The sequence below is a fragment of the Bactrocera dorsalis genome, chromosome 4 (assembly GCF_023373825.1).
Source record: "Bactrocera dorsalis isolate Fly_Bdor chromosome 4, ASM2337382v1, whole genome shotgun sequence".
NCBI lineage: Eukaryota > Metazoa > Arthropoda > Insecta > Diptera > Tephritidae > Bactrocera > Bactrocera dorsalis.
Window position 1 is genome coordinate 39803115 of NC_064306.1, and position 27460 is coordinate 39830574.

Here is a 27460-nt window from a genome sequence, read left to right on the forward strand (position 1 = left end):
TATTTGTATTGTAGCGTGGGCGGAGTGTTTGTGGTTTAGCCAAGTCCCTTGCCGAGTGCCAAGAGGCAAAATGGCTCTTACGAAAATTGCATTTTGAAAATGAGTGGTCGTCGCTTAATATTTCATCCCACAGGCTCATTTGCAATATGCAATTTTACCTGCCCAGACACACACACACATACATACGCAGTAAGCGTTGAAAGTTGCAGGCAAGCAGCAGCAGCAATCGTTTTAAGGCGAATTCCATTGCAGTTTTTGCCACTTTCTTTTTTCACTTTCGTTTCTTGTGGCCTAATAGCATAACTCTACTTCCTACTCTGTCCCAACATACTCCACACCTTTTGCTAGAATATCTTTTGCCGTTAAGCGCAACACCTTGGACTTCTACTGAGCTATTCGGTTTTGCACTTTGACTCTTTCATTCACTTCGCACTCGCAGCTGAATGCGGGCGTTGCACCTGCTGCGCGTTATTTACTGCCACAAGCGGTCGTTTAAAACCATCGACCGGAAGTCTTAACGCTGGAATTAGTTGCAAGTGGCGAACTGGGAGTATTAGTGGTGAGGCACACCAACAGCCACACTAATGTAGACCTGTGGTTGAGAAAATGCTTCAGCCTTAACTTGAAGAAACACTTAACTTTTCGCTTTGTGGGCGTATGCAACCTCATCCTATAGCACGTCGCGCTAAAGCTTAGACGTCAGGTGGCCCAGCAGGACGTGAGCAAATGTAAAAAACTGTGTACCACAGCGGGAAAGGGGGAAAGGGTGTGCGTCTAAGCGCTAGACAAGTGGCAGGGATACATTAATTTGCAGTAAGTTTCTTTTTCCGTACATACATATATACGCACACCCTCACTCTTCACTCCAGCTCTTACTCACTTACATTGTTCTTTGCGGCTATTTGTGCTTTTTGTGTGCCGCAATCTCATAATTTTTCCTTGTGTTGAACGCGTTTAAAAATGGCGAGAAGTGGCCACGCTGACATTTGATGCAAGTCATTCTCACATTAGCACTCTTCACAGCTAACACCTGTGGATGGATCTTGAGTTTGTAGTCGATTACACTGAATTAAAGTGAGAATGAGTAGGAGGGGTAAGACTGGGGTAGGAGGGGTGGACTGGAAGTACCATATGGCTAATGGTTATTGCAGAAATAACTGTTGGGTGAGTACTACACTGTGCAGCGACGGCACAGGATAGTTCGGCTATACAAAAACCTTCACAAACGAAATTTTGATTATGATCGTTGTGTACACTATACATACTAACTCGGTCTGAACCGTTTATTCAAAGTTTAAGACATTACTTTGGACAATAACAGATGCTCAATTTCGTGAAAATATTATATTAGGTTAAGTTAGATCAATCTGGTAGGCCAATAAGCCACAAATAGACCAGTTTGGTCGTTTGCGATATCAGATGGAGTTAAGTTGCAAGGTCCACGAAGAGTAGTCATCCTTAAGATGCCTGCGTTTGACGTGAATTTTAACAAATTATACGGCCTCACTATCGATACATCCTCCTGCGTATCATACCGAGAGGGACCCCAGATTTTTACGCCGTAGTCTTGCTAATATACGGTGCCTTGCTCTACACATATCCTGCAGTCTTCTCGATCTGTCAGCCCCATTCTGCGGGTGTGTGTCGCCACCAGACAACGACCAGTTAGTATTCCCACCATGTCCCTACAGTCTTTTCTATCGAGTGCCAATAGTAATTTTATGTGAAAATATTACTTCAAATATACATTTTCATAAAGGAACATAATTTTGATCGTTCAGTTTGTGTGGCCTCGTTACTGGTGACAAATGGGTGACAGTTCAATTAGAAAACTGAGTACGGACCATAACTAATTAAATTTTAAAAGTGACTATTCGGTATGGCTTTGTAAAATCAGTCAACTATATTTTGTGTTAAATAGAAAACCGTTTCGTTCACTGTAAACGACGACCAACTCAATGAAAGCTGACTCGGCTTAGATCGATAAGACGAAAACAGCTACAAACAACTCTAAAAAAACGAACTGTCTAAATTTAATAGTAGTTATAAAAAAAGACTTCATCTTGTTTTTGACGTAACAACCCAAATCCACCGGTTTAACGAGTTAAACTAATAAATGAAATACGAGGGCTGTCCGATAAATAACCGACTTCAAGGTGAAGCTAGCGGCAGATCTGAAAAAAAAGTTTCTACTTCAAATTGTGCATATTATAATAGCTACTCGCCAAAATTTCAGAAATTTATCTTGCGCAATTATCTGTTGACAGTCGTTTTTTGTGAGTCTATTTCGGTGATTTCCCCAAAATGGAAAAAATTAAATATCGAGCTGTAATTAAATTTTTATTTTTGAAAGGCAATACGCCTTCACAAATCAAAGATGAGTTGGACTCTGTGTATGGTGACTCTGCACCATCGTTTACCACCGTAAAATTTTGGGCAGCTGAATTTAAACATGGTCGCAGGAGCTTGGAAGATGATGAACGTCCTGGGCGTCCAAAAACTGTAACCACTAACGATAACATCGCTAAAGTTCATCAATTGGTACTAGACGACCGCCGGATTAAAGTTAGGGAAATAGCTGAGATTATGAAGATGTCAAAAAAAACTGTTGGTCACATATTAAACCAATATTTGGGCATGAGAAAGCTGTCCGAGCGTTGGGTGCCGCATTTGCTTACGCTAGACCACAAACGTGCGCGCATGAACATTTCCAGCGCTCTGTTGGCTCAGTTTAGAGGCAATAAGACCGAGTTTTGGCGCCGATTGATAACTGTAGACGAAACTTGGATTCATCATTATACGCCCGAAACAAAAATCCAATCTAAACAGTGGATTGAAAAAGGGGAACCAGCCCCAAAAAAACCTAAAGCTGTGTATTCGGCTGGGAAAGTGATGGCGAGTGTTTTTTGGGACAGCCATGGAATTATTTTTATCGACTATCTTGAAAAAGGAAAAACTATAACAGGAGCATACTACGCATCATTATTGGACAAGCTAAAGGAAGAAATTTCGAAAAATCGGCCACATTTGCAGAAAAAGGAAATTCTTGTTCCACCAAGACAACGCACCATCTCACACCTCAACAGTCGCCATGGCGAAAATCCACGAATTGCGGTTCGAACTGCTTGACCATCCACCTTATTCACCGGATCTAGCACCAAGCGACTTTTTTTGTTTCCTCAACTTAAAACTGCGCTCGGCGGCCAGATATTTTCGTCAAATGAGGAGGCAATCTCTTTCGTGAACTCGTATTTTGCAGACAAAGACGCCAAGTACTATTTGGAAGGGTTGCAGAGATGGGTGCATCGCTGGGAGAAGTGTGTGGAGTTACAAGGAGACTATGTAGAAAAAAAAAAAAAATTTGAAAAAGTCACGTGCATCACGGTTAGGTCGGTTATTTATCGGACAGCCCTCGTACTTATAGGACAGTTTAGAGTTTGGCACTTTTTTTAAAAATTGAATATTAAAAGCCTAATAGAATTAATGAAATGAAATATTCATAATTAGTTAAAAGTGAGAATTTGACGTAGGTTTTTCAACCATAGTGTTGCAATCTGGCAACTGTCAACTTGACTATAAAATTTGACATTTTTGATGTTATGCATACTACGAACGTTTTGTCAAACGGCCGGTACTTATGTTGTTTACAGTAACTTAGAATATTCTTATCGGCCAAAAATTGGAATTAAATCGTAAATATTGGTTGGCAAAAAAGTCTTGCGGTATTTTCGCTAGTTTGCGCTGAAAGTGCGTAGTTCTAGTTTTATTCGTCGCATCGGGTCATGCTATACTTTTTGGAAAGCCATTTCACGCGCTAACACTTGTTTGATTGATTGCCGTTTCTTTTAAGTCGTTCGTAAGTTATAGCGTCGCAAACATGGAGCAAAATAAAGAGAAAATACGGCATATTTTACAGTACTACGACGATAAATGAAAAATCGCATCTCAATCCGACAATAAAATTTGTGCAGTTTATGAACCCGATGACAGTTTCCATTTCCACCGCACAACGATGGATCATCGTTTTCGTTCTGGTGTAGAGGTGGTCGAAAATGCGCCACGCTCTGGAAGGCTTGTCGTTGGAAATTGCGATAAAATCGCTGAATTGGTCGAAAGAGGCCGGCATAGTAGCAGCCGTAGCATCGGTCAAGAGCTGGGCATGAGTCTTCAAAAATTCATTTCAATTCAATTCAAATTCAATAAAAATACCGCAAGACTTTTTTTAAAACACAATATTATGGAAAGTTTTGGGATTGTTAAGAACATTTTTTTAGGAACGTTGGCAACTCTTTTAAGCCATCATCATCAACTAGTTTTAGTTACAATCCACAGACATTGAAGCACACATATCACCACTAACGTTGCCTAACTTTAGGCGGCTACAACACAAATGAACATGGTATTACTCTCGGTTTTAGGAAATTTTCAAATGTGTCTACGGGTCTACTCATATTAAAAAAAAAAAAGAAAACATTTTAACTTCGGTTACATTTTGCTAGAATATCCTTCCCAAATAAAAAAGTTTCTAAGGCAGCTATGTACTATGGTACATACTAGGGTGGCACGATCTAAATAACATGTTCGGAGATTATAGTGTTGGCAATAATCCATGTTAAATTCATGCAGATATTTCGTCAAATAAAATGTTGCTTTAAAAGGACAAAGACGTACAAATGGTTATATCTATATTTTAAAGAGTCTCCGACTCTTTCTTCTAGCTGATACAAGCTTCCTGCAAACTTAATATAGCCTGTTCAGAGTATAAATATACAAAGCGGCTATTGGGTCAACTGGAGTTAAAACCAGTTAAGTAATCGACCAGTAATTACTAATATTCCAACTCGAATGTCTCGCGTTTCAGACTTCAACCGCTTTCTGCGCTACCCACCATACCCCACCAAATATCTAACAACGCACGGAAAAAAGTTATGCGTTGGTGCTAAGTTTGTGTCACCTATTTCGGCCACTTTGTGCGCGTTTGCGTTCAAACTTTCTAAAACATTAGCGAAACAAATGAATAAAGAAAAACAGTAGAGTTAACGAAAAAAGAAACTAAAAACACAAAACTGTGGTAGCCAAAAACTAATAACGCAAGTAAAAGTAAACTAAGGCATTGGCTGAGGGCGGAGTGGCAAGGCTGTAACATTTTCAACAGCCACGTAGCAGTAAGAACTAGCCAACGACAACAAGTAGCACAAAGTTATATTGCAGCGTCGTGAGAACAGCGCTGACAGCGGATGCAAGCCTGTGAACCGTTGATGAAGGATTGAAGTGATGACCACAAACTCCATTGAAAGCGTACTCTAAGATGCCAGTCACCTCGTGCTCGCGAGCAGAAACCCAAATGGGAAAAGCGTTGTCATCAACGCAATCGGCGCCAGCATCTGTAACAATAACAACAAATGTAACGGCTACACAATCACAAAGGCACACTCATCGCTTTGGGGGGTATTGTAAGCAACATCATGCCCATCATATCAACAGCGCTGCCAGCAGCACGTTGGCAGCAACAATCGTCTACTACAGCAGTACATGGCTGTAGCAATAACAACAGCAACAAAACTAAAAACAATAATAATCGCAATAATGAGAGCAATAGAAAAAGTAATACACGCAGCAGCAACAGCAGCAGCAGCGGCAGCGGCCACAAAAGCCATTGTTATTGTTATCATCATTTGCCGCAGACACTTTAAAACCCCAGACAAGCCACTTGCGATTCTTGCCACAATGCGCCAACTGCGTGCCAGCGCTTTCCTCCGCATCATCGTGCGGCACTTAGTCTCGCATAAAAAGCGCGCGGCGCACAACTCTGTTCAATGAATTTGTGTTTCTTTTTAGCGCTGCTTCTACATTTTAACATTTTTCGCCAACATTTTTGTTATTATATGGCATTATGTTGTTGTTGTTGTTGTTGGCGCTTCCGGTAATTGAAAATTCTGTTAAAAATTAACAAAAATGTTCAACAAGCTTTTTTACAACGCCATAGCGCTGTGCCAGCTCGCATCCAACTGCATATGTATGTGTGTGTGCGTGTGTGCCTTGTAAATTTTTACAATCCATTGTTGGCGATTATTTTGCATATTTAAAAAGCGGGCTATTCAAGCGCTTCAGGGGCGAATGGCGCACAGTGGCAGCGGCTACAGCAGCATGCTGCCGCATTCATCCGAAGTATTCATATTTGAGGGTATATGTTACGCATACGCCCTGCGAGCCCTCAAATGCGCGCCAGAGTGCGAAGTTGGCGATGGTTATTCTCAATTACTTTTTGTCAGCGTTTGTGTGTAGGGCATTGCTACAATTTTAAGTGGTGCAGGCGTAGATAACAATGACAACAACAACAACAACAACGAAACAACTAAAACAATATGGGGCAACACAAAACAACAATGACAAAAGGGACAATGATCGGAAAATGAGTAAACAGTGTGTTGCAATATTGCTCATGATTTTATCCTAAAACCCAGTTGCTGTACAATACGTTACATTTATTAAAAATTTATAAAAAAATGTGTGAAAATAAATTTCAGTTTGTTCAGGGTATCGTTTAGAAAGGCAGTTTATTTTTGGGACAGTTTTGGAACATTGCAACTAAAACTCGTTTCTTGTGATAAATGCCTCACATCGTACCATTTAATACCAATCCATAAGTATATAAATGGGTATTCAAAAAACTGATTAGAGGGTCTTTAGTCAAGCAATCGAAGCGTACTCAACCCTATAGACTGTGTCTGAAACTAAAACAGGGAATCCAAAGAAGTGGTCGGCAATATGCACTATATGGAAGTTATGTTTATCACTTACTTCCTGATTCATTCTTGGCCGTCAAGCGGAGTATCGGCTTCCGTTGAAGTCACCTCAGGATTTTCAAATCACGCCGCGAAGTGATCACCTAAGCACTGGCCAGGCGCGATGCCGGCGTTTCTTATATAGAGCCAGACGGCAGCCAGCTTACCTTGAAGTCATCTCGTGACTTCCAAATCACACCACTTCGTGACGTGAGCGTCATCTGAGCACTGGCCAGCCGGCAGCCAGCTTCCCTTGAAGTCAGCTCGTGACTTCCAAATCACACCACTTCGTGACGTGAGCGTCATCTGAACACTGGCCAGGCGCGGTACCGGCGTTTCTTATATAGAGCCAGCCGGCAGTCAGCTTCCCTTGAAGTCAGCTCGTGACTTTCAAAGTACAGCACTTCCCGACATGAGCGTCATCTGAGCACTGACAAGGCATGTTGCCGGCGTTTCTTATATAGAGCCAGATGGCCGTGAAGTCACCTCGTGACTTTTAAATCACATCACCCTGCAGCGTGAGCTCCATCTAAGCACTGACAAGGCATGTTGCCGGCGTTTCTTATATAGACCCAGCTGGCCGTGAAGTCACTTCGTGACGTGAGCGTCACCTAAGCACTGACCAGGCATGGTGCCGTCTCTTTATATATACATAGAGCCAGCTTTCCGTGATTTTTTTTGGTTAAAAATTTTTCTCAAAAGTGAGCAACACTAAGAAAAGTATAGTTGTCTCGCTATCCTGATTAGTATGAGAACATTAGACAGATTAAATATTCTAGATATCCTGTGCCTGCAATTATGAACATTCTTGTAAATAACTGTTAACGCCGAGTACTTTAACCACAAAAAACGAAAGAAAAACAAAACGCAAGGGATAGCTCCATCATCTGCCCAATTTGTTCGCAGAGCGTTAACAAATTTTCACTTGCTTTCGTATTTTGTTTTTTCTTCACTTTTTTTATTTTTTATTTTTTATTTTTTATTTTTGTTTAACAAGTCTTTTAAGGCATTTTTTGCTTATTCGCACCCGCCAGCATTTGCCAATAACAAACTAAATATACAAATAACCAGAACTACTTACAAATACTGCAAGCTATAACAGTACATACATACAGACAAGCAAGCAGTCATTATAAAACGGCAACAAAAAGTAGTAGGAGATGCCATGAATATAAATAGTAAATAAGTCAGGCAGCGGTGCGGTGAAGCCAGATACCGATTCTTCGATCGAATCGCTGGAAAATGATTTTTATGGAAATTTCACGGAACGAGTATATTCCTGTTTACTTTCAACGCAGTTTTTTATTGCAAAGTTTTTTCCTCGCAGCCATTGTTTGCTGTTTACATTAATACTCCACACACACACACAGATACACCCACTCACAAGCTACAGGCAACACATTTATGTGCACACAGGCATAAGCGTAAGCGCTGGCAGACAGCAAAGAGGGTCGAAAAGTTGCAGGTAAACTTCATATCTTTCAGCCAGCCAACAAGTCTGCCAAGCTGCCAAGCTACCAAGTTGTCAAGTGCTCTGCATTTTCATCGTTAGTTTCCCAACTTTAAATGATAATTTTGTTTCAAATTGAATTCAATTGAATATCGTTGGAAAAATAGTGGAATGAAAAACAAAATAATAAGTTAAAGTAGGCAGGCGTCGGCATCAGCGCATATATTTTTGTGTGGTGTCGGTTGGTGGTGGTTAGGCACCTCATTCGCATAAATGCATAAATCAATATGTTTGTACTGTGTATGCTCCGGGTACACCTCCTCCTGTTGTTCACGTCTAATAATTTGAATGCATAATGAGGAAGTTACGTAATATTTGCTTTTATTGTTGTTCGAAGTCGCTGAAGTGCAGATAGTAAATTAAAGTGTTTTGCATGGAATACACGAAGACAATTTAATTTAAATTAAAAAAAAACTCATGAAAATTGTTCTCAAGAGATAGGAAATACAAAAGTGGGTTAATGCTTTGCGGAAGAAAGCAAGAGAAGTGATTATTTCTATATACAATTTGGGGAGAAGTCTACACGGCACAAGAGTGTAATTAAAATAATAATAATAATAATTTAAAAATTTATTTAATTTTGTATAACTGTAACAATTCCTGCTCATTAACATTTGGCGATACAAATTTTATTTTTATATTGAATTGTTGAGAATTGATGAACAGAATGTGGACCGACAGCCACTCATATGTGCCTAGAAAAGTGAAGCTTGAACAAAATGAAACAATCAAGCGAGAAATTCAAATTTAATATTGAAACTCAGTCAATAAAATGGATTGAGTGGTTGCATTACGAATTTTAAATAAATTTTCTTTCAATTTATAGTAAGTACCGGTAATAAGACTAGAAAACCTTATTCAATGGGAAAACATTAAGTGCGTTTTCAAAGCATGTAAATATTAATCATTATCATCATTGTCAATGGAAAACTTACCCTTGCATTTACTAATACGGACTCAACTCTCGCTCAAGGACAGCACCAAGTACCTTGGCGTAGTCTTAGACTGCTGTCTAAGCACAACGTGGAAGAATGTGTGAGAGAAGCTAGCAATGCTTTATGTTCGTTTGGGCAGACGCTCGGCACAGCCTGGGGCCAATTGTTAGGCCAATTCTGATCTACGGTGCAGTAGTATGGTGGACGATGAAGTTGGTGCGAGAATATATTGTCTAGAGTTGGGCATAAAGCAGCCTCTCAAGTTGCCGGACCACTACAGTATATTTCAAGGTGAGGCCTTTACTATTGCGAAAGCCACGGAGCTGGCCTCTATTGTACCTGCAGGCAATTCCAGTGTCAAAATTCACGTAGACAGCCAAGCAGTAATAAAGACAGTAACCTTGTATCACATTTCGGCAAGAAATGTCTTGGGAAGCAGGGAAGCAAGGGAAAATGTTGCCAGAAGCAAGTAGCTTCACTTCTACTAAATTCAGGTCACAAAGGCGTCGAAGGCAATGATATAGTGGATGAGATTGCCAAGAACGGTGTACGCCTAACATCCGAAAATTTGATCAACATTGGGAAACTGCACTACGATCTGGACAAAAACATGGTAAAGAAAGTCAGAACCCAATGGAATAAGCTACCAGGGTGCAAAACTACAAAAGTCAAGTGCAGAACGGTAAATCGGAAGTACACAAAATTCCTATTGGCACTCGATAGAAGACTCTGTAGGAGCATGATCGGAATAGTAAGTGATTACCGTCTTGTGGCGACACACACCCTTAAGAAATTTCTAAAGCAAGGCACCAGGGAAACAATGGAGCATTTCTTGTGCACTTGTCTCTCATTGGCAAGACTACGCTGTAGACATCTGGAGTCCCCACGATATGATACGCTGGAGAAGGTATCGAAAGTGAGACCGCAAGATCTGTTAAAATTCGTGTCAAACGCACGTATCCTAGAAGAAGACTATTCCTCATGGCCTTAGTATCTGAACTCTAATTGGAATTGCAAAGAACCAAAACAGGCTAACCCATGGCTCATTGGTCTTCCAGATTAACCTAACTTATCCTAACCTACAAATACACGTATGTAGACTGCCATACTTCCAGTTTAGTCGGTAATGAAAAACTCAGATAAAAATTTAGATATAAAGACTTGAATATAAAAAAATTAATTTAAAAATTTATGAAATATAAATTTCATCCTAATAGTAATATAACAAGAGCAAAAAACGGATATGACTTTAAAACAATATCAATTAAAGATGGAAATTAGGTTAGGTTATAGGGTTGATCTCAAAATCGATGATTTTTACTTGTACAAGATATTTCAATATCAATCGGGCAAAAGCCGACAATAAAAAAGTGACAAGATGTTTCCACCTCACCTTCTTCCATAAAGCATTGATAAAGAGCATCCGTTAGAATATTTAGTAGCACCCTACAATTGCGGAGATACATATATACTTAGCTAAGGGGAAGTAATTCGGAGGATCTCTACTCAAGAATTTGAATTGAATTTTTCGGAACCGTCAATAATAAACTACTACAAACTTCTCGATGAAACTCCAATCCCTGTATAGAAGACTTTTTTATTTGAAAAGATATATTCTATTCTATTATTGAATCTCTTACTGCCCAAGGCAGTGCTGTAGTATTGTTGTAAATTGTTGACATCGGGCGACCATAAGATATCATTGTCATACGAACTGATCGATGACAATTTATGTACAGATATTTTTTTATACAAAAAAAAAAAATTATACGATAAGGTGTGACAACAGTGCGATTTATCAATTTGCAATACTAACCAAAAAATAATAATAATAACGATACAATCTATATCGGTGAAAAACTATTTTGAAATATAACATTCTTATGGACTTTAGAAAGAAAACTTCACTAAATTTAGCATGTCGGATCTCATATATACATATACTCACACTCGATATTTTTTATTGCTTTTACTTATTGACTTTTCGGCACTTCTAACTGAACTGCTTGAAAGTCTAAAATATGCCTTCAACATGCTGACCGCTGTCTGCAGGCGAAACATAAAACATGAACAAGGAAAAGTCGTTGACTTACGAAACAACAACACCTGCCGTGCCCATCAAGCCACTCGAACAAACATTACTATAAACGTTAACCGCAACAGAAGCACTTTAATAGGTGTGCTTGTGGGACGCTGCATTTGTATATATATGTATATAAATGGTATAATATGCAAAGCTGCACATCTACTGACCATACCCACGCCCGCGTGCTCTTAAAAAACATGCGTACATGTACACAAGCCATATACTATACTTATGCACACATAAATATCTTTCTTGCCTTGTGTTATGTTACGTATACGCCCCTCCTCCATACAAATTTCCCAGCCATGCTTGATTGTTCAGTTGCCTGGTCAGTTATTTGCTTATTCCCACTCTCTGCTCATGCACATATTTACACATGCACGTGGAGAAATACCTTAAATTCAATTTGCCCACTACAAGACATAATTTCATTGCTTCGTTGCTCCAATTCTATTCGCAAGAATTCAATAACAAATTCACTGGCCCAGCTGGCCGCGCAGGACATCGGCCAACGTGCTCACCACTTTGCATGAGATATATTACGACTTATTGTTCTTTTCGCAGCGTGCCTTTATTACTGTAGCGATTCGTTGTTGTTACATTTTATAAAATTTATTACTTTGTCTGCGGCATGCATGAGTTATGTTGTGCAAGTTTTTCTAGGTGTTGTTGCCTCCTCTTCCACCACACAGCGCAACCAGTCGCCTCTTTCGTCGTATTGGCAGTGTTAAAAGCTTCCGCTTTCTCTACATTTTTATTTATGTTTTCCAAGCTGTTCATTGCTTATGTTATTCCATTTTTTTGTTGCATTTTTGTTGGCGATGTTATTGTTTCTTGAACAACGTAAACGTCAAGAGTTCTTCCGGTCCCGTTGGGGGTAAAATTGAAATTAGTAAGATTTAATTATGGCTTTTGCTACGACTTGGTGCAAAGCCTTAGCTGTTGATTGCTGTTTTGATATGTTGCAACAGAAATGTTGCCACAGCGGCTATTTGCATTATACACGCACACAGGCGCAACAGCAACACACATGCATGCAATCATGTTCATAAATACCAAAATGGTTGCAAGTATCCGTTTGGTGTTTTACACTTAGTCCATAAATAATAAAGCCACGTCTAGACGTGAAGATATCAGTACAATTAAAAGTTTTTACAAGCTCACTTCATCCTGTTGAGTGGATAATGAACTACGCGAGCAAGTATAGGGTTGATTAAACTTTTGCTTCAGATTTGCAGTTAGCAAAGTCTATGTTGGAAGCTTTGAAATTTGTTTAGAGGTAAATACTTGTATGAATGTGAGTATACGGGGTTTAGATGTAGACTACGTGTGGGTGAAAAGCAGGTTACAAATGCATTCTTCGCACTGTAAAAGGAAATAGTTAGTTCTAAATAGTTGAAAATACATTTTTTTTAACTCTCGCAACATGTTGCAAGTGAGGATATAATAGTTTTATTCACTTAGCTGATTACTGATAACTGCGAGCATCTGGATGCACCCCGCTGCTAACAGGTTTAATGTACATTTTTTATAATACACTAAAGCTACAAGTATATCTAAAAAATTTACTGAGGACAAGTATTTTTATCAACTGAATAACCGCGCCCACCTCTTATTGCCATCTATTTACTTCTCCTATAATACAATTATTATATTAAATTTTTTCTCTTTACAATACATAAGAGGCAAAAATATAAAAAAAAAACCATAAAGATGCTCCATTGTTTCCCTGTTGCGCTGCTGTAGGCATTTCTTGACAGTCTTCGCGATCTGTCAGCCCCATCAGTGACCACTTAGTATTCCCATAATGTTCTTACAGTATCTTCTATCGAGTGTCAATAAGAATTTTGTGTACCTCCACTCTAACGTTTTGCATACGACTTTGCCCCCAATTAGCTCGTTCCATCTGGTTTTGATTTTCTTCACCATGCTTCTGTCCAATTCGTCGTATAGACAATGTATGGGTTTCCCAATGTTGATCACGTTTTCGGATATTGGCAGTACACTATTCTTGGCAATCTCGTCCACTACTTCATTGAACTGGAACCCAGTAAAATTGAAGTTGCTTACGTCTGATATCACTTTCGGGCCAACATGCGGTACGAGGTTACTGCATTGGCTGTCTACGAGTACGTTGAGTTTTACTCTGGAATTGCATGCTGGTGCATAAGAGGCCAGCTCTGCAGCTTTAGCAATAGCAAAGACACCAGCTTGAAATATACTACAGTGGTCCGGCAACTTAAAAGGCTGCCTTGTGCCTAACACCGGACAATATATTCTCGCACCAACTCCATCGTCCATTTTCATATTTTCGAGCCATCCGCATACATGATTAGAGTTCTGAGCGTAGCTAACATAACTTTACGCCAGCTGCTTTTTTATGTTTACTTTGAACCTTCTTTCTCAGCTGAAAAGGGGGTCATGTAGTTGGTGTTTACCCTACTGACATTACCCATCGAGCTATGCCTGAAGGTTTTATTCTATTCTCAGTGGTTTTCTTAGCAGTTTTCCGCGACATTGATTCTGTATTCTTTAGTCTGGATATGGAAGCGAAGCAAATGGATCTGGTAGTGAATTCGTTTTTCCTCTATGTTGGAACCAGTAGTAATACCAACAACCATCTGAACCTCGAAATCCAACGCAGAATAACTCTTGCCAACAGATGCTACCTCGCCCTGAGGAGGCGCTTGATAAGTAAAGTCCTCTCTCGACTAACAAAGACTAAACTCTGCAAGTCATTCATCATCCTGTCGTCCCGCTACATGGTGCAGAGGCATGGACGATGACAATATGTCGTATGATGAGTCGAGTTACGAGTTTTCTAGAGAAAGGTTCTGCGGAATATGTATCGCCCTTTGCGCATGGGCAACGGCGAATACCGTAATCGATGGAACGATGAGCTGTACGAGTTATACGAAGACATTGACATAGTTCAGGGAATTAAGAGACAGCGTCTAATTCATGTCTTCTGTATGGATGAAAATACTCCAGCTCTAAAAGAGGAAGAACTCCACTCCGTTGGGAAAATCAGGTGGAGAAGGACTTGACTGTACTTGGTACCTTGAATTGGCGCCAAATAACGAAAACAAGAAAAGAGTGGCACGCTGTACGTACGTACGCCAGGGATGGGCACATTTTTAGCCCGCAAAGTTAGCAAAGTGCGCACGGAAGCTAGATGAGGGGAATATCAGTTTACGGAGAGAAGGGCATAACAAGTTGAGAAAAATTGTGAAAAAATCAATTACATTCCTCCGTAACTTGATGTTCATCGCAGAGTGGTTGCGGCAATACTGACATTGTACACAAATTTAAGGGTGGAAGTATACTTCATATCGGAATTGTACAGTTGTGTGAACAAAAAGGGGTAAACATAATTTGCAGAGTTTAGAGTTTCGCATTAAAATTTGTTTTTATTTACCTTTGCATGGTGGGAAATTTTAATCACTGTTAGGAAAAAATATATATATGTTATGTTATGTATCTAAAAACAATTTTATTTAATAAGAAAACAGCATATTTTAAAACTTCACAACACCTTATGGTTGTTTCTATTTTGTTCACACCACTGTACATGTGATAGATCAGTCAATGGTGGTGGAAAATACGTTGCTCTCATTTGTAAATATGGAGTGGTAAAACGTTGCTCTCACTTCCCTCTTCATGTTTGCCCGCGATGATCCCCTCACCAAGCCCTCAAAATGTGCACTCGTGCCCGCACGGGCAAAATGCCACTGAGGGCTAATGTGCCCATCCCTGGCGTAAGCGATGTCCACGCCATTAAAGAAGAAAAAGATAATGTGTTTGTTATCTGAATAAAATTGGGAATGGGAATACACAAAACCGTAATTCCGGCCACAAAATATTGTATTTGCCGGCTAAGACCGATTGTTTTTTTTTTCATTCTCGCAATTCATTTACACGATATAACCAAAATCAAGTAAGCAAAGTGATCTAACTTCATATCAGCTACCTAGAGAATACCAAAATGAGATAACCCAATCATTACGAAGAGTTTTCGAAAAAAAACTTAAGCTCATTTAGTTTGTTTCATTTCTGGTGCTCCGAATATTTACACCTAAGTTAATTAAATTAATTCAATTCGATTCCGTTTAATCCATTTAATTAGGTGGAAGCGATTTGCGGAACATGCCTAATTATTTAAAACAAATGGTTCCTAATATTTTGTGTTATTCTCTAAATTTCCACTTCGCCTGCATATTTACCATATTATGCCTTTAACATTTTGGAATTACTACAGAATGCCAAGAAGTCAAAATTGCTACTACAAAAAGCATTTTAGGTATAAACATTTGCTCAAAATCCAGTGTTCAATTACAGAACTACGAATAAGCCTACCAAATACTTTCATATGAATGCATACCAAAGGCCGATTCAGCATCAATAACAGAGCCATAAGCAGACGCCAGACATGGAAGAAGCCATGCACTTGCTTTACACAAACAAGTGAAGCAATGCCTATTGTTACAGGTGTTCCAAGCGGTGCGGTGCGGTGTGCTGCAGTCAAATTCCAATGGCACTCTGCCCCAATTTCTCACTGTAGAACCAATAAACGAACAGTTGCATACCCACTTGAGCGCTAACGAATTGCATTCGAATGCCAAGCATAACAGCATTTCCAGCAATGACCGAAAAAACGAAACGGAACACATGTATTTACACATATTTACACATATGTTGCTGCGATTACGTGCATGTAAGTATATTAATCGGGCAAGTCAGGCTTAAATATTTAGCAGCTCTGTGATTGCTAAAGGTCGACGCTGACGTGTAGTTAACACTACCGCAATTGTAGCCACGCACACACGTAAACAGCTGTGTTTGTATTAACAACGGCAGGCAGCGGCGGTTGCACATAATTACGCAAATGCTGCCGAAACCACACAACAACGCCAAATGCCACATGCGGCGCCGCGCAACACCGCATTGCTCAGTTTATGGCATTTCGCAACCACAACTCAGAACTCCTGCAACCGCCGCCACCTCTTACCTTGCCCGACGCAACAGAGACACGCAGTCGTGTGAGTACTACGCAGCTCAAAGTGAATTTGGAATTAAATTCCACAGTCCAATACGGGAGCAGCAAGTGCATTTACATGCCTACATACGCTGATTATTCAGTTAAGCATACATGCGTACATGCACATTCCTAGCGGACAACAGACAATTACATACAACAACCAATACAACGTTTAACTATGCTATTCCTTCGGCAACAATGCATTTATTTCAATGAAAATACCATCAGTTATCCTTCAATTGCCACAACGCCAACGTGCCAGCAACAATGTCATCAGTAATACACACGCCGCCGCCGCCGCCATTTGCGCTGCCATGGTTGCATTGGCTTCACATCCGCTGCGGTGGATAGCGTCTGCCTTAAAGCGCTTCGTCCCAAAGCCGCTGAAGCGCGCACCTTATGTCGGCGCCACCACTGTTGCTGTTGCTGTTGATAATGTTGATGACGACGTCGTGGCCACAGTCTTCGTTGCACGTATGGCGGCTGCGGTTCGGTGACGAAGTAGAAATTGCCATGACTGCGGCGTTGTGAATGTATGCCAAAACGTCCGCGGTGACCCTGCGTACAGAGACCGTGCACGAAATTATCATAGCTGCTGCAATGGTTGCCCACGAACGGAAACGCCGGATTCATGGATTGCTTGAAAAACACAGCCGATGAGCTGTGGCTGCACGCTACCGCATCTGTGCGAACGAGATTGGGGGTGGGGGGAAACAAATGAATTTTTAAGTAGATTGTCAACACATTCGCCGGCGCTGCATGCTGCATTTAAATTACTATTGATATGCGCCGATTTGGTTGCAAGCACACATATGTACATACATATATAGGAAAGCACAAACATACTTACTATTCTGCATGTCCGTAACCAGTACTTTGCAATGGCGTTGTGGCGCCTTTCCGCCATTCGGATAAAAATCAGCATGTCCCATTTTTAAGCCAGCTCCCAATGTGCCCGCCGATGTGTGCAGCACTTGTACGTATTGAGCGTCTGTGGGATCCAGCCGAAAATCTGGTGATACAACGGCTGGCAAGGTGAAGAGCGGTCCAGCCGGATCAAGACCTATGATTTGCTCCAGCTCGCCATTAAGCATTGCACCCGCATAGCCAGCAGCATGTGCGCCCAAACTGTAACCAGCCAATGTGACATTGCGACGGGAGAAATATTCTGGTCGTAAATTCTCCATAGACATAATGATGCCAGCCACTGTGAGACCAACATCAAATATCGACATGGAAGCAGTCTTGTAGTCTACCTGCGAGAGATGACCCCAATCAACAACACAAACGCTATAATACGGATCAAAGTGTGTCCAAGCTGTTGGAAGTAAAGAAAAATGATTATTGTTTTTTAAAGATTATTGTTAAATGAAAGTTACTCACTTCTTAACATGTCCTGCACCCAGCCCTTGCTGCCTTCGTCATTCCAACCATGCAGGAATAATGCCAACTTGCGACGTGGGTCCAAGCGGTGGAAACCGCGCATATCACCCAGTTGCAGCTCGAAGTGTACTTCATCTCCTAAACGCAAATTGGAACTGGAAGAAGTTTAATATTTTTATCAAAAATATTTTTGTGAATATACTATATACATATATAATCGATTATGGTAAATAGAGCTTGGACGCATTAAATTTTAAATGGTTGATATTAAAGTTTCAAAAGTATGGTTGTGTTTGCATTCTTTTATAAACGAAACATGTAAGAAATCTGATTGTAACCACGACTTTTTTCAGAAATCATCAGTACTTAAAATTGTAGAATCTGGTAATAACCAAGTAAAGTGGGCCGGAAGATCTAAAATCACTATATTAGATATCTTGGAACATGGAAAATTATTGAAAAACTCTTATCACTGCCTCTATCACCATCGTCAGGAAAAAAGTGTCACTTTAAGTTGATATTGTCGATACGGAATAAATCAAAAGCACTGAGGTTCTCATCTTCCAACTATAAAAATTGCGACCATTATTCGAAAAGATGTACCACACCTTGTATGCACTATTTGTGTAAAGCTTTATATTTCGTACTTGTTTCGAAGAGTGATACATTTCGAAACTCCCTACTTTTCTATAGAGAAAAACATAGAAACTTCAGATTTAATGGGGAATATTTATTAGCTTTCGAAAGAAAATTCATTGGCATTTATTTTTTGAAGGATATCTCTTTAAAATGTTAACCGTGGCTACGTCTCAGATGGTCCATCGGCTGAGTACAATTTTCTCTGACTCGGTTGAGCATTTCGACTGGTAAACGACACGGTTGATGTTTTACTCCAAGACCTGAGTCAAAACGAGATTGTCCGCACAAATTTGTGTAAATATCACATGATCTTGATGACCATTCGAGCGGCCCAAAACGTGATATTATTTGCCCACCGAGTTGTTCTCTCAATAAATCCAATGATTGATGCGATGGGTGGGAAGTGGCGCCTTCTTGTTGAAACCAAATATCGCCGAGAATACGAGCTTCAATTTCAGACATCAAATAGTCGGTTATCATGGCGCGATAATAGTCGCCGTAGACCGTTACGTTTTCACCGGCATCATTTTTTGAACAAATATGGAAAGATGAATCCACTGGCCTAAAAACCACATCAAACCCTTTTTTTCTGAATGAAATGGCAGCTATTGAATCCTTTCAGGTTTTCTTGTTTACATACCTTCTTCTTATTTACCACCATACATTATGATACTCTTGGTTCATCTTAAAGCTTTGTAATATGAAGCATACTGCTTCTTTAGAGTACTAAAGAACCTGTCTAGAGGACCTAAACAGAGAACAGCTTGCGAGAGTTTTAAAAAAAAAAAGCAATTGTAAAATATTTTTCTATTCTTCTTCTTCTTTCTTCTTTACTAGCGTAGACACCGCTTACTCGATTATAGTCGAGTTAACAACAAGGCTGTCGTTTAGTTTTCATTGGTACTGTTTTTACGTGGTGGGTCCCAAACCCAGCGCACAACCCTGCGGAGGGATGGTTTCGCCTTCTCACTTTATCTCGCCTTCAAACGGATGTTCTTAGGCTACCCAGAGGATACTTGGTCAAAGATCGGAAGTCGTGAGCTGCTTGAGTCATATGTAAAAGAATCGTTTCTGGCCACTCCCAAGTGAATGGCGATCAGAGAACGTTCCTCACTAGCGCGAACTTTTACACATGACTCCATCCTCCAATGTTTTACCATTATTTCTTATAAACTCTAGCAGTTGCAAAACTAGCAATTCATTACTATCAAAGTTGATTCTACTTTACGATTTATTCTTCTATTTATTTGAAAAGTACGCAGCAAAAAAAATATTACCAGCCAAGTTGAAAAATTCAAAAAGCAACTTCAGGTTTTCACATGTGTAACTCATATAGCTCATAAGCAGGCTATTAATATTGTTTGGAGCAAGTTTTTCTATAATTTTTTTTAATTAATACAATATACTACGGCTATTAAATCGGTTGACACTTGCTACTGGCTGTGCAGAATATGTTTTCCTATTATAAGAAATTATAATACAATATATAATATGCTAACTACATATGAAAAACTTTTATTTCTATGTACATTTATATTATATTTTTAAGCAGAACAAAAAAATTACATTTATTTTTAATTTTGATATTTTTATTAAAAACGTTGTAGGATAGATAATAACTGCTTATAATTATTACCTGCAAAAGTATCTCTAAAGCAGATATAAATCACTTATTCATTTCATTGACTAAACCAAGTCAAAGATTTCACCGAACTTGTCAAGTTTTTTATCTTCGTCAGTTTCGTTAGTGAATTCTTCATACCAGTTAAGCACGTTGGCTTGCTTTACCTTCTCGTCTGGACTCAAACCTTTGACATATTCACCAAATACAAAATCGAACTCTTCAACTAAATCCACCATTTCCTCTTCAAATTTGTTCTGAAACTTTTCGTATCCATTATTTTCAAGAGCCGTTTTCAATGTGAGTTTCAAGTCTGAATCGGGCATGGCTTCGTAGTCAGACAACACTTCCGAAAAAATATTCATAGTGTCAAATAGTTCCACAATGTTCGCGCCATCTTCCTGCAATTTAAAATCCTCGGCTTCTTTGGCTACTTTTGCCATGCGTGTGATATTAGCTTGTAGCAATTCATCTTTGTTGGGTAATTTCTCCAGATCTTTTACAGTATTTTTAAGCAGAACGCTTCCAGTTTCAAGCGCCCACGTCGATAGTTTACCTACCGTTCCTATGACATACACCAAAAATTGATCTTCCTCAGACGAGGAATTTATACTATTTTCTCCATTGACCGCAACCTCCACAGATTCCTTAGACGAGGAATCTATACTGTTTCCTCCATTGACCGCAACTTCTACAGCTTCACGTTTAGCATGTGGAAATGCATTGACGACCTAATAAAACAAGCCTATGGTATAGTAATATTCTTGAATTTGTATGACAATCTTACTTGCATTAACAGCAAAGCAGCGCCAATAACTACTGTGATTTTCTTCATTTTCGGAGATAATATTCCTATACGAAATAGGTAAGCGTTGTAGTAAGTTTCAAGTCGTACTGACTTATAGGACGATGTAAGAATCTTTTTATACAGTAGCAGTTGGAGAACCACTTAGCGCTGCTACACAGAACATAAATACACTCAAACTCAAACTCATGTGAGTACGAGTATTGGATAATGAAGATAAGCTGTACAACTAATAAGCCTAACGATCAGTAATCGCATAATATTAAAAATTTCTCCGTATTATTCATATATATATATATGTATATATAATTTATTCTAACAATTCATTGTTGACCATTTGTTTGATAAGAATTATGCATTAATAATTCATAGTAATTATTTTTATTGCACGTTGTAGATGTTCATATTAGCATCATCTGCCGATCAAATAAACTTTTACTGAAAACTGAAGCGCAATATCATATTACCTTAGGAAAGATCTGCTAAAGCGACTTAAATTATTTTCGTATCGATCCTTATACCCTCAACAAGTTATATTAAGTTTATCACGAAGCTTGTAACACCCAAACGTCAGAGACACTACATAGTATATACAAGTATGCACCTGATCAGCGTGACGAGCTGAGTCGACTTAGCCATGCCCATTTTTAGTCCATCTGTATATATGCAAACTAGTCCCAGTTTTGGAGATACTGACCACAAATTTTACGCATCAATATGTTGGTCATTTGTCGAAACCACCGATATCGTACTATTGAACGATTGGAATCAAATGCAAGTATAGAAACCTATGTAATTTTATTAGATAACCGCATGAAATTTGACACGCATTGTTATCTAAAATAATGCTGCAAGCTATGAAGAAATTATTCAGATCGAACCACTATAGCCAAAGCTGGCATATAAACTGAGCGATCGGAGAAAAGTGCTTGTATGGAAAGCTTTATAATTTGACTAGCTAACTTCAAGAAATTTGGCAGGGATTATTGTCTCAGACAGTGATGTAATCTCCGAAGATTATTAAGATCGGATCACAGCTAGAAGAAGTTATAGTGTAACTTGTGAAGTTATATTGATACTTTTAATAGCGTGCGATAATATAGGGTGGGCTATCTAACGTTTTAAATTTGAATTATCTATATTTCGACATTGGAAACGTCAAATACAGATATTCAAATGACAGATATTCAATAAAAAGTCTAAAAATTACGAAATGGGTCGCTATTCACTATTCTACAGTTCGTAGATTGGGCAGAAGATCGTTTGACCGAGGATGGTCAATTTTACCGAAAAATCATCTTTTCGGACGAGGCTCATTTCCACCTCGATGGTTACGTTAACAATTGTCGCATTTGAGACACAGAAAACCCGCACGTAATCGTCGAGAAGCCCATGCACCCAGCACGAATCACTGTATGGTGCGGATTTTGGTCTGGTGGAATCATCGGCCCATTTTTCTTCGAAAATGAAGAAGGAACCCCCGTAGCCATCAATGGTGAGCGATATCGCGCAATGTTAACCGAAGTTTTCTTCAAGTAAATTGAAGAGGAAGACTTGGACAACATTTGGTTCTGGCAGGAAGCCTCTACGTGCCATAAAGCAAACGCTACACTCAATCTTTTACGCCCTATCTTTGAAATTTAAAATTTTATATGGCCCACCCTATATATAGTAGACTATATAGGGGACTGAAATCCCTTAATAGATCTTTCGTGGAAAACCTCTGGAAAACAAATACTGCACTAATATAAGAAGCTGATAGTCGTGGCAAGTGCGACAGAAAATTTTGGTGCGACAGCGATAACTCGGAGAAAGCTAACATTTTGGGATACTAACAACCAAAATCTACTCAATAATGTTGTTAGAAGAAAAAGTGCCACTATTAGATGAAAATATAGATAATAAATCTCTTTTCATAGATTCTTAGTCCTACTGGTTAACCACATAAAATTAAAGTCATTATAAGAACCCCTCTAATGTGAATGAACACTAATTAATGCGATTTTTTTAAACATAATAAATATTACAAAAACGTGTCGAATAATTAGCCGAAAACACTTTAACTTTATATAAAATGTAACTAGTTGTTTATAAAAGCTGGAATTTTAATTATACATAAATAGTATATCTGTTTTATACTATCGCAGCATGTTGGAAAAAGCATGATAGCTTTGTTTACCTCAAGATACTTTGTAATTAAATAATAAATTAATTAAATAATAGAGGTAGACAACGAAATGATCAGCAACACGAGCAAAGTCAGCTCACTTTTAAGTGTTTAAGTTAAGATTTCACAAAGGAAGTTAACCGACGTGGTTCTTGGGTCTTTGAGGAGGTTTCAAGACCTCGTCAAAGGTAAAGGTGACATTTGGTCCAGTTAATACCTAAACTTTAACACATTGGATTTCAGCATTTGATGATAAAAAAATTAATAAACGTAAAATTAGATTTCCACCGCCTCAATCTATCTATCAACCGCCTCAACCTTCTATCAAATGTTTAGAAGTACCTACTTCAAATGCGATAATTTTCTGAGAGATAAGCTTATATATGATAGTCTTACTGCAGTCTTTTCTTGCTTTTATGCTGAAATAGTATTTCGATAAAAAATTTCTTGATGAATATTATCCGGACTCCGCACTAAGCGAAGCAACCAATCATTATTACAAAAGTCTGTGCACTAAGAGGAATTGCCAAGCCTAAGGTGTATTTGGAATCAAAATAACAGTCGTATTTTTATCAGTGTATTACCCTTAGCAGCACAAATATTCAATAATGCGAAATAATAGAATCAAATATTCGGCTGCGCCAGAGCTTGTTACTGCCTTAGTTGCTGAATAATAATTTAAGCCCTGTACATGAGGGCATACCGACATATACTATAATATCTCAAAAAATTCACTATATTAAAAAGCTTTTGCACTTATTTTGCAAGTCACTGTTATTTTAAACCTACCGCAGTGGGTTATTCCGAGTGAGATCGTGAAAAATTTTGTTAAAAAAAAACTAACAACAACTAATTGTGACTATTTTGCAAAACAATAATTATTTTTAACTGCACAAGCGCCATGCCTTGCAAGATTGTGAATATTATTGAAGTACATACATATATAAGGTACTGATCAGTCTTGAGGCAGTAATTCGATCTTAATCACAAACAAGTGATCACAGTAACATTTAATTGTCAACAGAGCATCTGGTGAATTTTAAATAACGACAATTCGAGAGTTAAACATTTAACAATTAAACTGAGAGTTGAACATTTTCAATAATTTTTCAGCTTTACGGATACAAATGCTTAATTTAATCAAAAATTACATAGACCATTTTTTGTCGTTTTATCGTTTTACGAGTGTATTCTCGCAACAAGATTTGGGTCAAATAAAAAATCGGTCTCTATACTTAATGGAGAGACTTCAAACATTCGATTGACTACATAGTATGTTTGCATATCGGTCAATTTGTGAGATATCTTAATAACACTCACGTACTCGTACCATATTTTTCCGGTAAAAATACTCGTAAGTTGTGATACCAAAAATGGTAAAAATTTTCAATATTACGCCGAACTTCCTGTAGGTATACCGATATAATATGGTACTCGTACCATATTTTTCCGGTAAAAATACTCGTAAGTTGTGATACCAAAAATGGTAAAAATTTTCAATATTACGCCGAACTTCCTGTAGGTATACCGATATAAATTAGTATTTTAAACTTCCTGTTGACTTTATCCCTAATATATCGGTGAATATGTAACATGTTTTGGCGAACTTTTGGCTGAATTATTCCAACTTTCTTTTTCAGTAGGGACGCTACAAAAGTAGACCAATAGGCAACCGACTGTATATTTTTTCCCGCTCTTTCGACACTTCTCTTCAATAAGGTTTGCCTTTTCATCATGAAAGTACATGCGATACAACAACGAGTCGAAATTCGAAAAATTTGCTATCGAAATGTGGAGTCAGTGGTATCAACTTCAAGAGCGCTACGTCCAATTTATGATCGTCATAATTGTCTTGTCAGATCAACAACATTCTACATTCTTCCAAGATTAAATTGACGCAAGAATTGAAGCCTGTAGACTACCAAAATCGTCTTATGTTCGTGAATTGTGCTGACTTGAAAATTTTCCGGCTTTTCATCGAAAAATCATCTTCAGCGATACGGCTCATTTCTGGCTGAATGACTTCCTCAATAAGCAAAATATTGGTCAGGTCGCAATCCACACGTTACTGTAAATGAGGATCGCTACCGCTCAATGATAACCGAATATTTTTAGCCCGATGGAGGTTATGGGCTTGGACAATATGTCGTTCCAACAGGACGGCGGCACATATTTGCCGATTATTTTTTGTCTTCCGTATCTAATTTCTTTCATGTTTCGTATTACAGAAATTTTACGAAAATAAAAATTATTATCTTTCTAATATTCGAGTTCAGTTTAAGGTTGTAATTTCAATTCAAACCATCAATACTGATAACATGAGTTAATGTGACGTCTTGCTTTTCATCGAAAAAAAATGAGATAAGTGTATTATATAGATATAACGATTCCAAAAACTGCACAAGGCGAACATATTGAAAAAAAAAATCCAAACAGCACGGTGGTTATAAAGCATAGCAACATTCTGGGTTAGACATTTCACGAAAAAATCTGGTAAGCCTTAAAGGCCGGTAATAGGTTTAAAGCTTATTCATATGAATATCGTAAACTACCGCACCTAACTAGCAACACTATAAGAAAGCACTGTATTTAATTTTAAGATGTCGAAATGCCTTTATAAATGAAAACCAAATGCTGATTTCTATTTAAGTAGAAGTAAAAGAAAACTGAACAATATTATGCTGACTTTTCTGTATTTTCTTGTCGCGTGATGAGCTGCTACCCATAATTGCTCTTCGCATGACGAGAGTTCCTGTTATTCACTTCCTCCATAATTTATTCTTTCACTAGTACACATTAAAAAAAATGTTTCTATTTCAGGCACAAAATATTCAAAATTAGCGAAAGTAATACTCAGTGGCGACCGGCCATGGCTTTGATTACTTCTTTGCGTTAGTTTTGTTTCTTCTTCCTAGGCTTTCTTCCAATATTGAAATTAGCTCTGCAGAAATGCTAACTCGTTTTCATACATATACTATAAAATAGTTAATGCCACATAGCTTTACACACAGTTACACCAGATAGTATCATAGGAACACATACGTTGTACGACATTCGAAAACGATTCCATGATTTGGAGTTGCACGATTTAAGCTCGTACGCAGCATAGCCTCCTGCACATAACGCATTGAAGTCTTCAACGCCTTCCATTTATGAATATGATGGGCAATAAGTGTGGATCCATTAAATTTCGGTAAAGTTAATATTACGAATCCACAGACAAGAAACACCAAAAAACGAGTTGTTTGCATTTGAATCGCTGAAACAGTGCTCAAGTCTCCGTTTTAGTTCCCAAGCAAATTTGAAGTGGCAAAAAGTCACAGTAATGAGTTAAAAGCGTTAAAATCAATGAACTCTTAATTGCTTGCGATGGACAGTGAACATAAATAAAAGAAATACACTTAGCACAATTTTTTATTTGTGTTTGTTACGAAACTTTTACGGTATCTAATCACCCGTCACTTTCACGATCGCCACACACTTTTCAACGCCAAACTGTTTGTGCTGCCCTTTGGCATAGAACTGATGAGTTGTTATGTCGAATTTCATGCGTTTTCCCGCTCATCACGTCGACTGTCATTCGATTGGACTGTACGTAGCCGTAGTCACCGCACTACTACTCAACTTGTCTGCGGTCTGATACGCTCCTAAGTGTAAGCCGCTGACGCGCTTATTAGAAGAGAAACAAGTAGATAAAAGATGCTAAAATTACACCAAGGTGTGTGTGTATAAAAAATATAACAACAATATTTGAGAACATGATCCAACAAATTTTGTGTATAAGAGACTAATTCGACTCAGCTCGCTACATAACTTGTCTAAACATTGGAGAATGGAAGTCATATATTGGCGCAGCTTTTACCTTATTGATAAAAATTTTGGTCTAGCCCTGTGGTAAGTGTGTAAGCGACCGAATAATTTACAAGCGAAAGTGTTGCACTAGAGCGGAAACCGCAAAGCATTATCTCCATTGACGACTACTGTTGGCTGCAAAGTAAAACAAGCAATGACAACAATAATCAAGCATATAAACCCTCTTTTATGTTGATGGTTTTAGAAATAAAATTAAAACGAAATAAATAAAAGACGGTTGTTTGTAATACCTAAAACTGGTCTACATAATATAGTTGTATCCAAATATATCCAAATTCTCAGGTTATGAGTTGAATGGATTTTCGCATTATGATCTCTTCGTGCATTGTTAATGCATATATCGTATACCAGTATATCACTAACTACTAAACTTACTAGGAAAATCAGATAATATTCCTTTGTTTCAAAAAGAAGACAACAATTGTACTATCAAACTAACTTATAATCAAAATACTACTGCAAACTTATTCTTTGAATATATGCTATACTTTTGAACCATTCATTTTGTCCATCCCCATAATAAATATGTCAGAACTGTTAAGCTTTCAGCTTTCGCAAACTCCAAGTAATTTGATTCGTCTTCAGTTTACAGTTAAATATATAAATATAGAAGAGTTT

The 27460-nt window shown here is 38.4% G+C and overlaps 2 protein-coding genes across 2 annotated transcripts; both read right to left on the bottom strand.

The window, feature by feature from the left end:
• Window positions 1-16531: 16531 nt before the first annotated feature.
• On the bottom strand, window positions 16532-26560 carry LOC115066675 (pancreatic lipase-related protein 2). The gene is made up of 4 exons (XM_029553355.2): window positions 26012-26560; window positions 17738-17892; window positions 17205-17672; window positions 16532-17037 (listed from the first exon to the last, which is right to left on the bottom strand). The coding sequence occupies exons 1-4, from the start codon at window positions 26218-26220 to the stop codon at window positions 16628-16630; spliced, it is 1242 nt and encodes a 413-aa protein (XP_029409215.1). The 5' UTR covers window positions 26221-26560; the 3' UTR covers window positions 16532-16627.
• Window positions 19864-20946, bottom strand: LOC125778280 (uncharacterized). The gene is made up of 2 exons (XM_049455091.1): window positions 20785-20946; window positions 19864-20728 (listed from the first exon to the last, which is right to left on the bottom strand). Exons 1-2 carry the CDS (start codon window positions 20830-20832, stop codon window positions 20063-20065), a joined length of 714 nt encoding a protein of 237 aa, XP_049311048.1. The 5' UTR covers window positions 20833-20946; the 3' UTR covers window positions 19864-20062.
• Window positions 26561-27460: the final 900 nt, after the last annotated feature.

Excerpts from the sequence above, each read along its gene's own strand:
- LOC125778280 (XM_049455091.1), bottom strand. The coding sequence starts at position 20,832 with ATGAAGAAAATCACAGTAGTTATTGGCGCTGCTTTGCTGTTAATGCAA. Across the intron at positions 20,729-20,784 it reads CTGCTTTGCTGTTAATGCAA|GTCGTCAATGCATTTCCACA; the intron begins GTAAGATTGTCA and ends TTGTTTTATTAG.
- LOC115066675 (XM_029553355.2), bottom strand. The coding sequence starts at position 26,220 with ATGCAAACAACTCGTTTTTTGGTGTTTCTTGTCTGTGGATTCGTAATA. Across the intron at positions 17,673-17,737 it reads GGTGCAGGACATGTTAAGAA|CTTGGACACACTTTGATCCG; the intron begins GTGAGTAACTTT and ends TACTTCCAACAG. Across the intron at positions 17,038-17,204 it reads GGTTACGGACATGCAGAATA|ATGCGGTAGCGTGCAGCCAC; the intron begins GTAAGTATGTTT and ends TCGTTCGCACAG.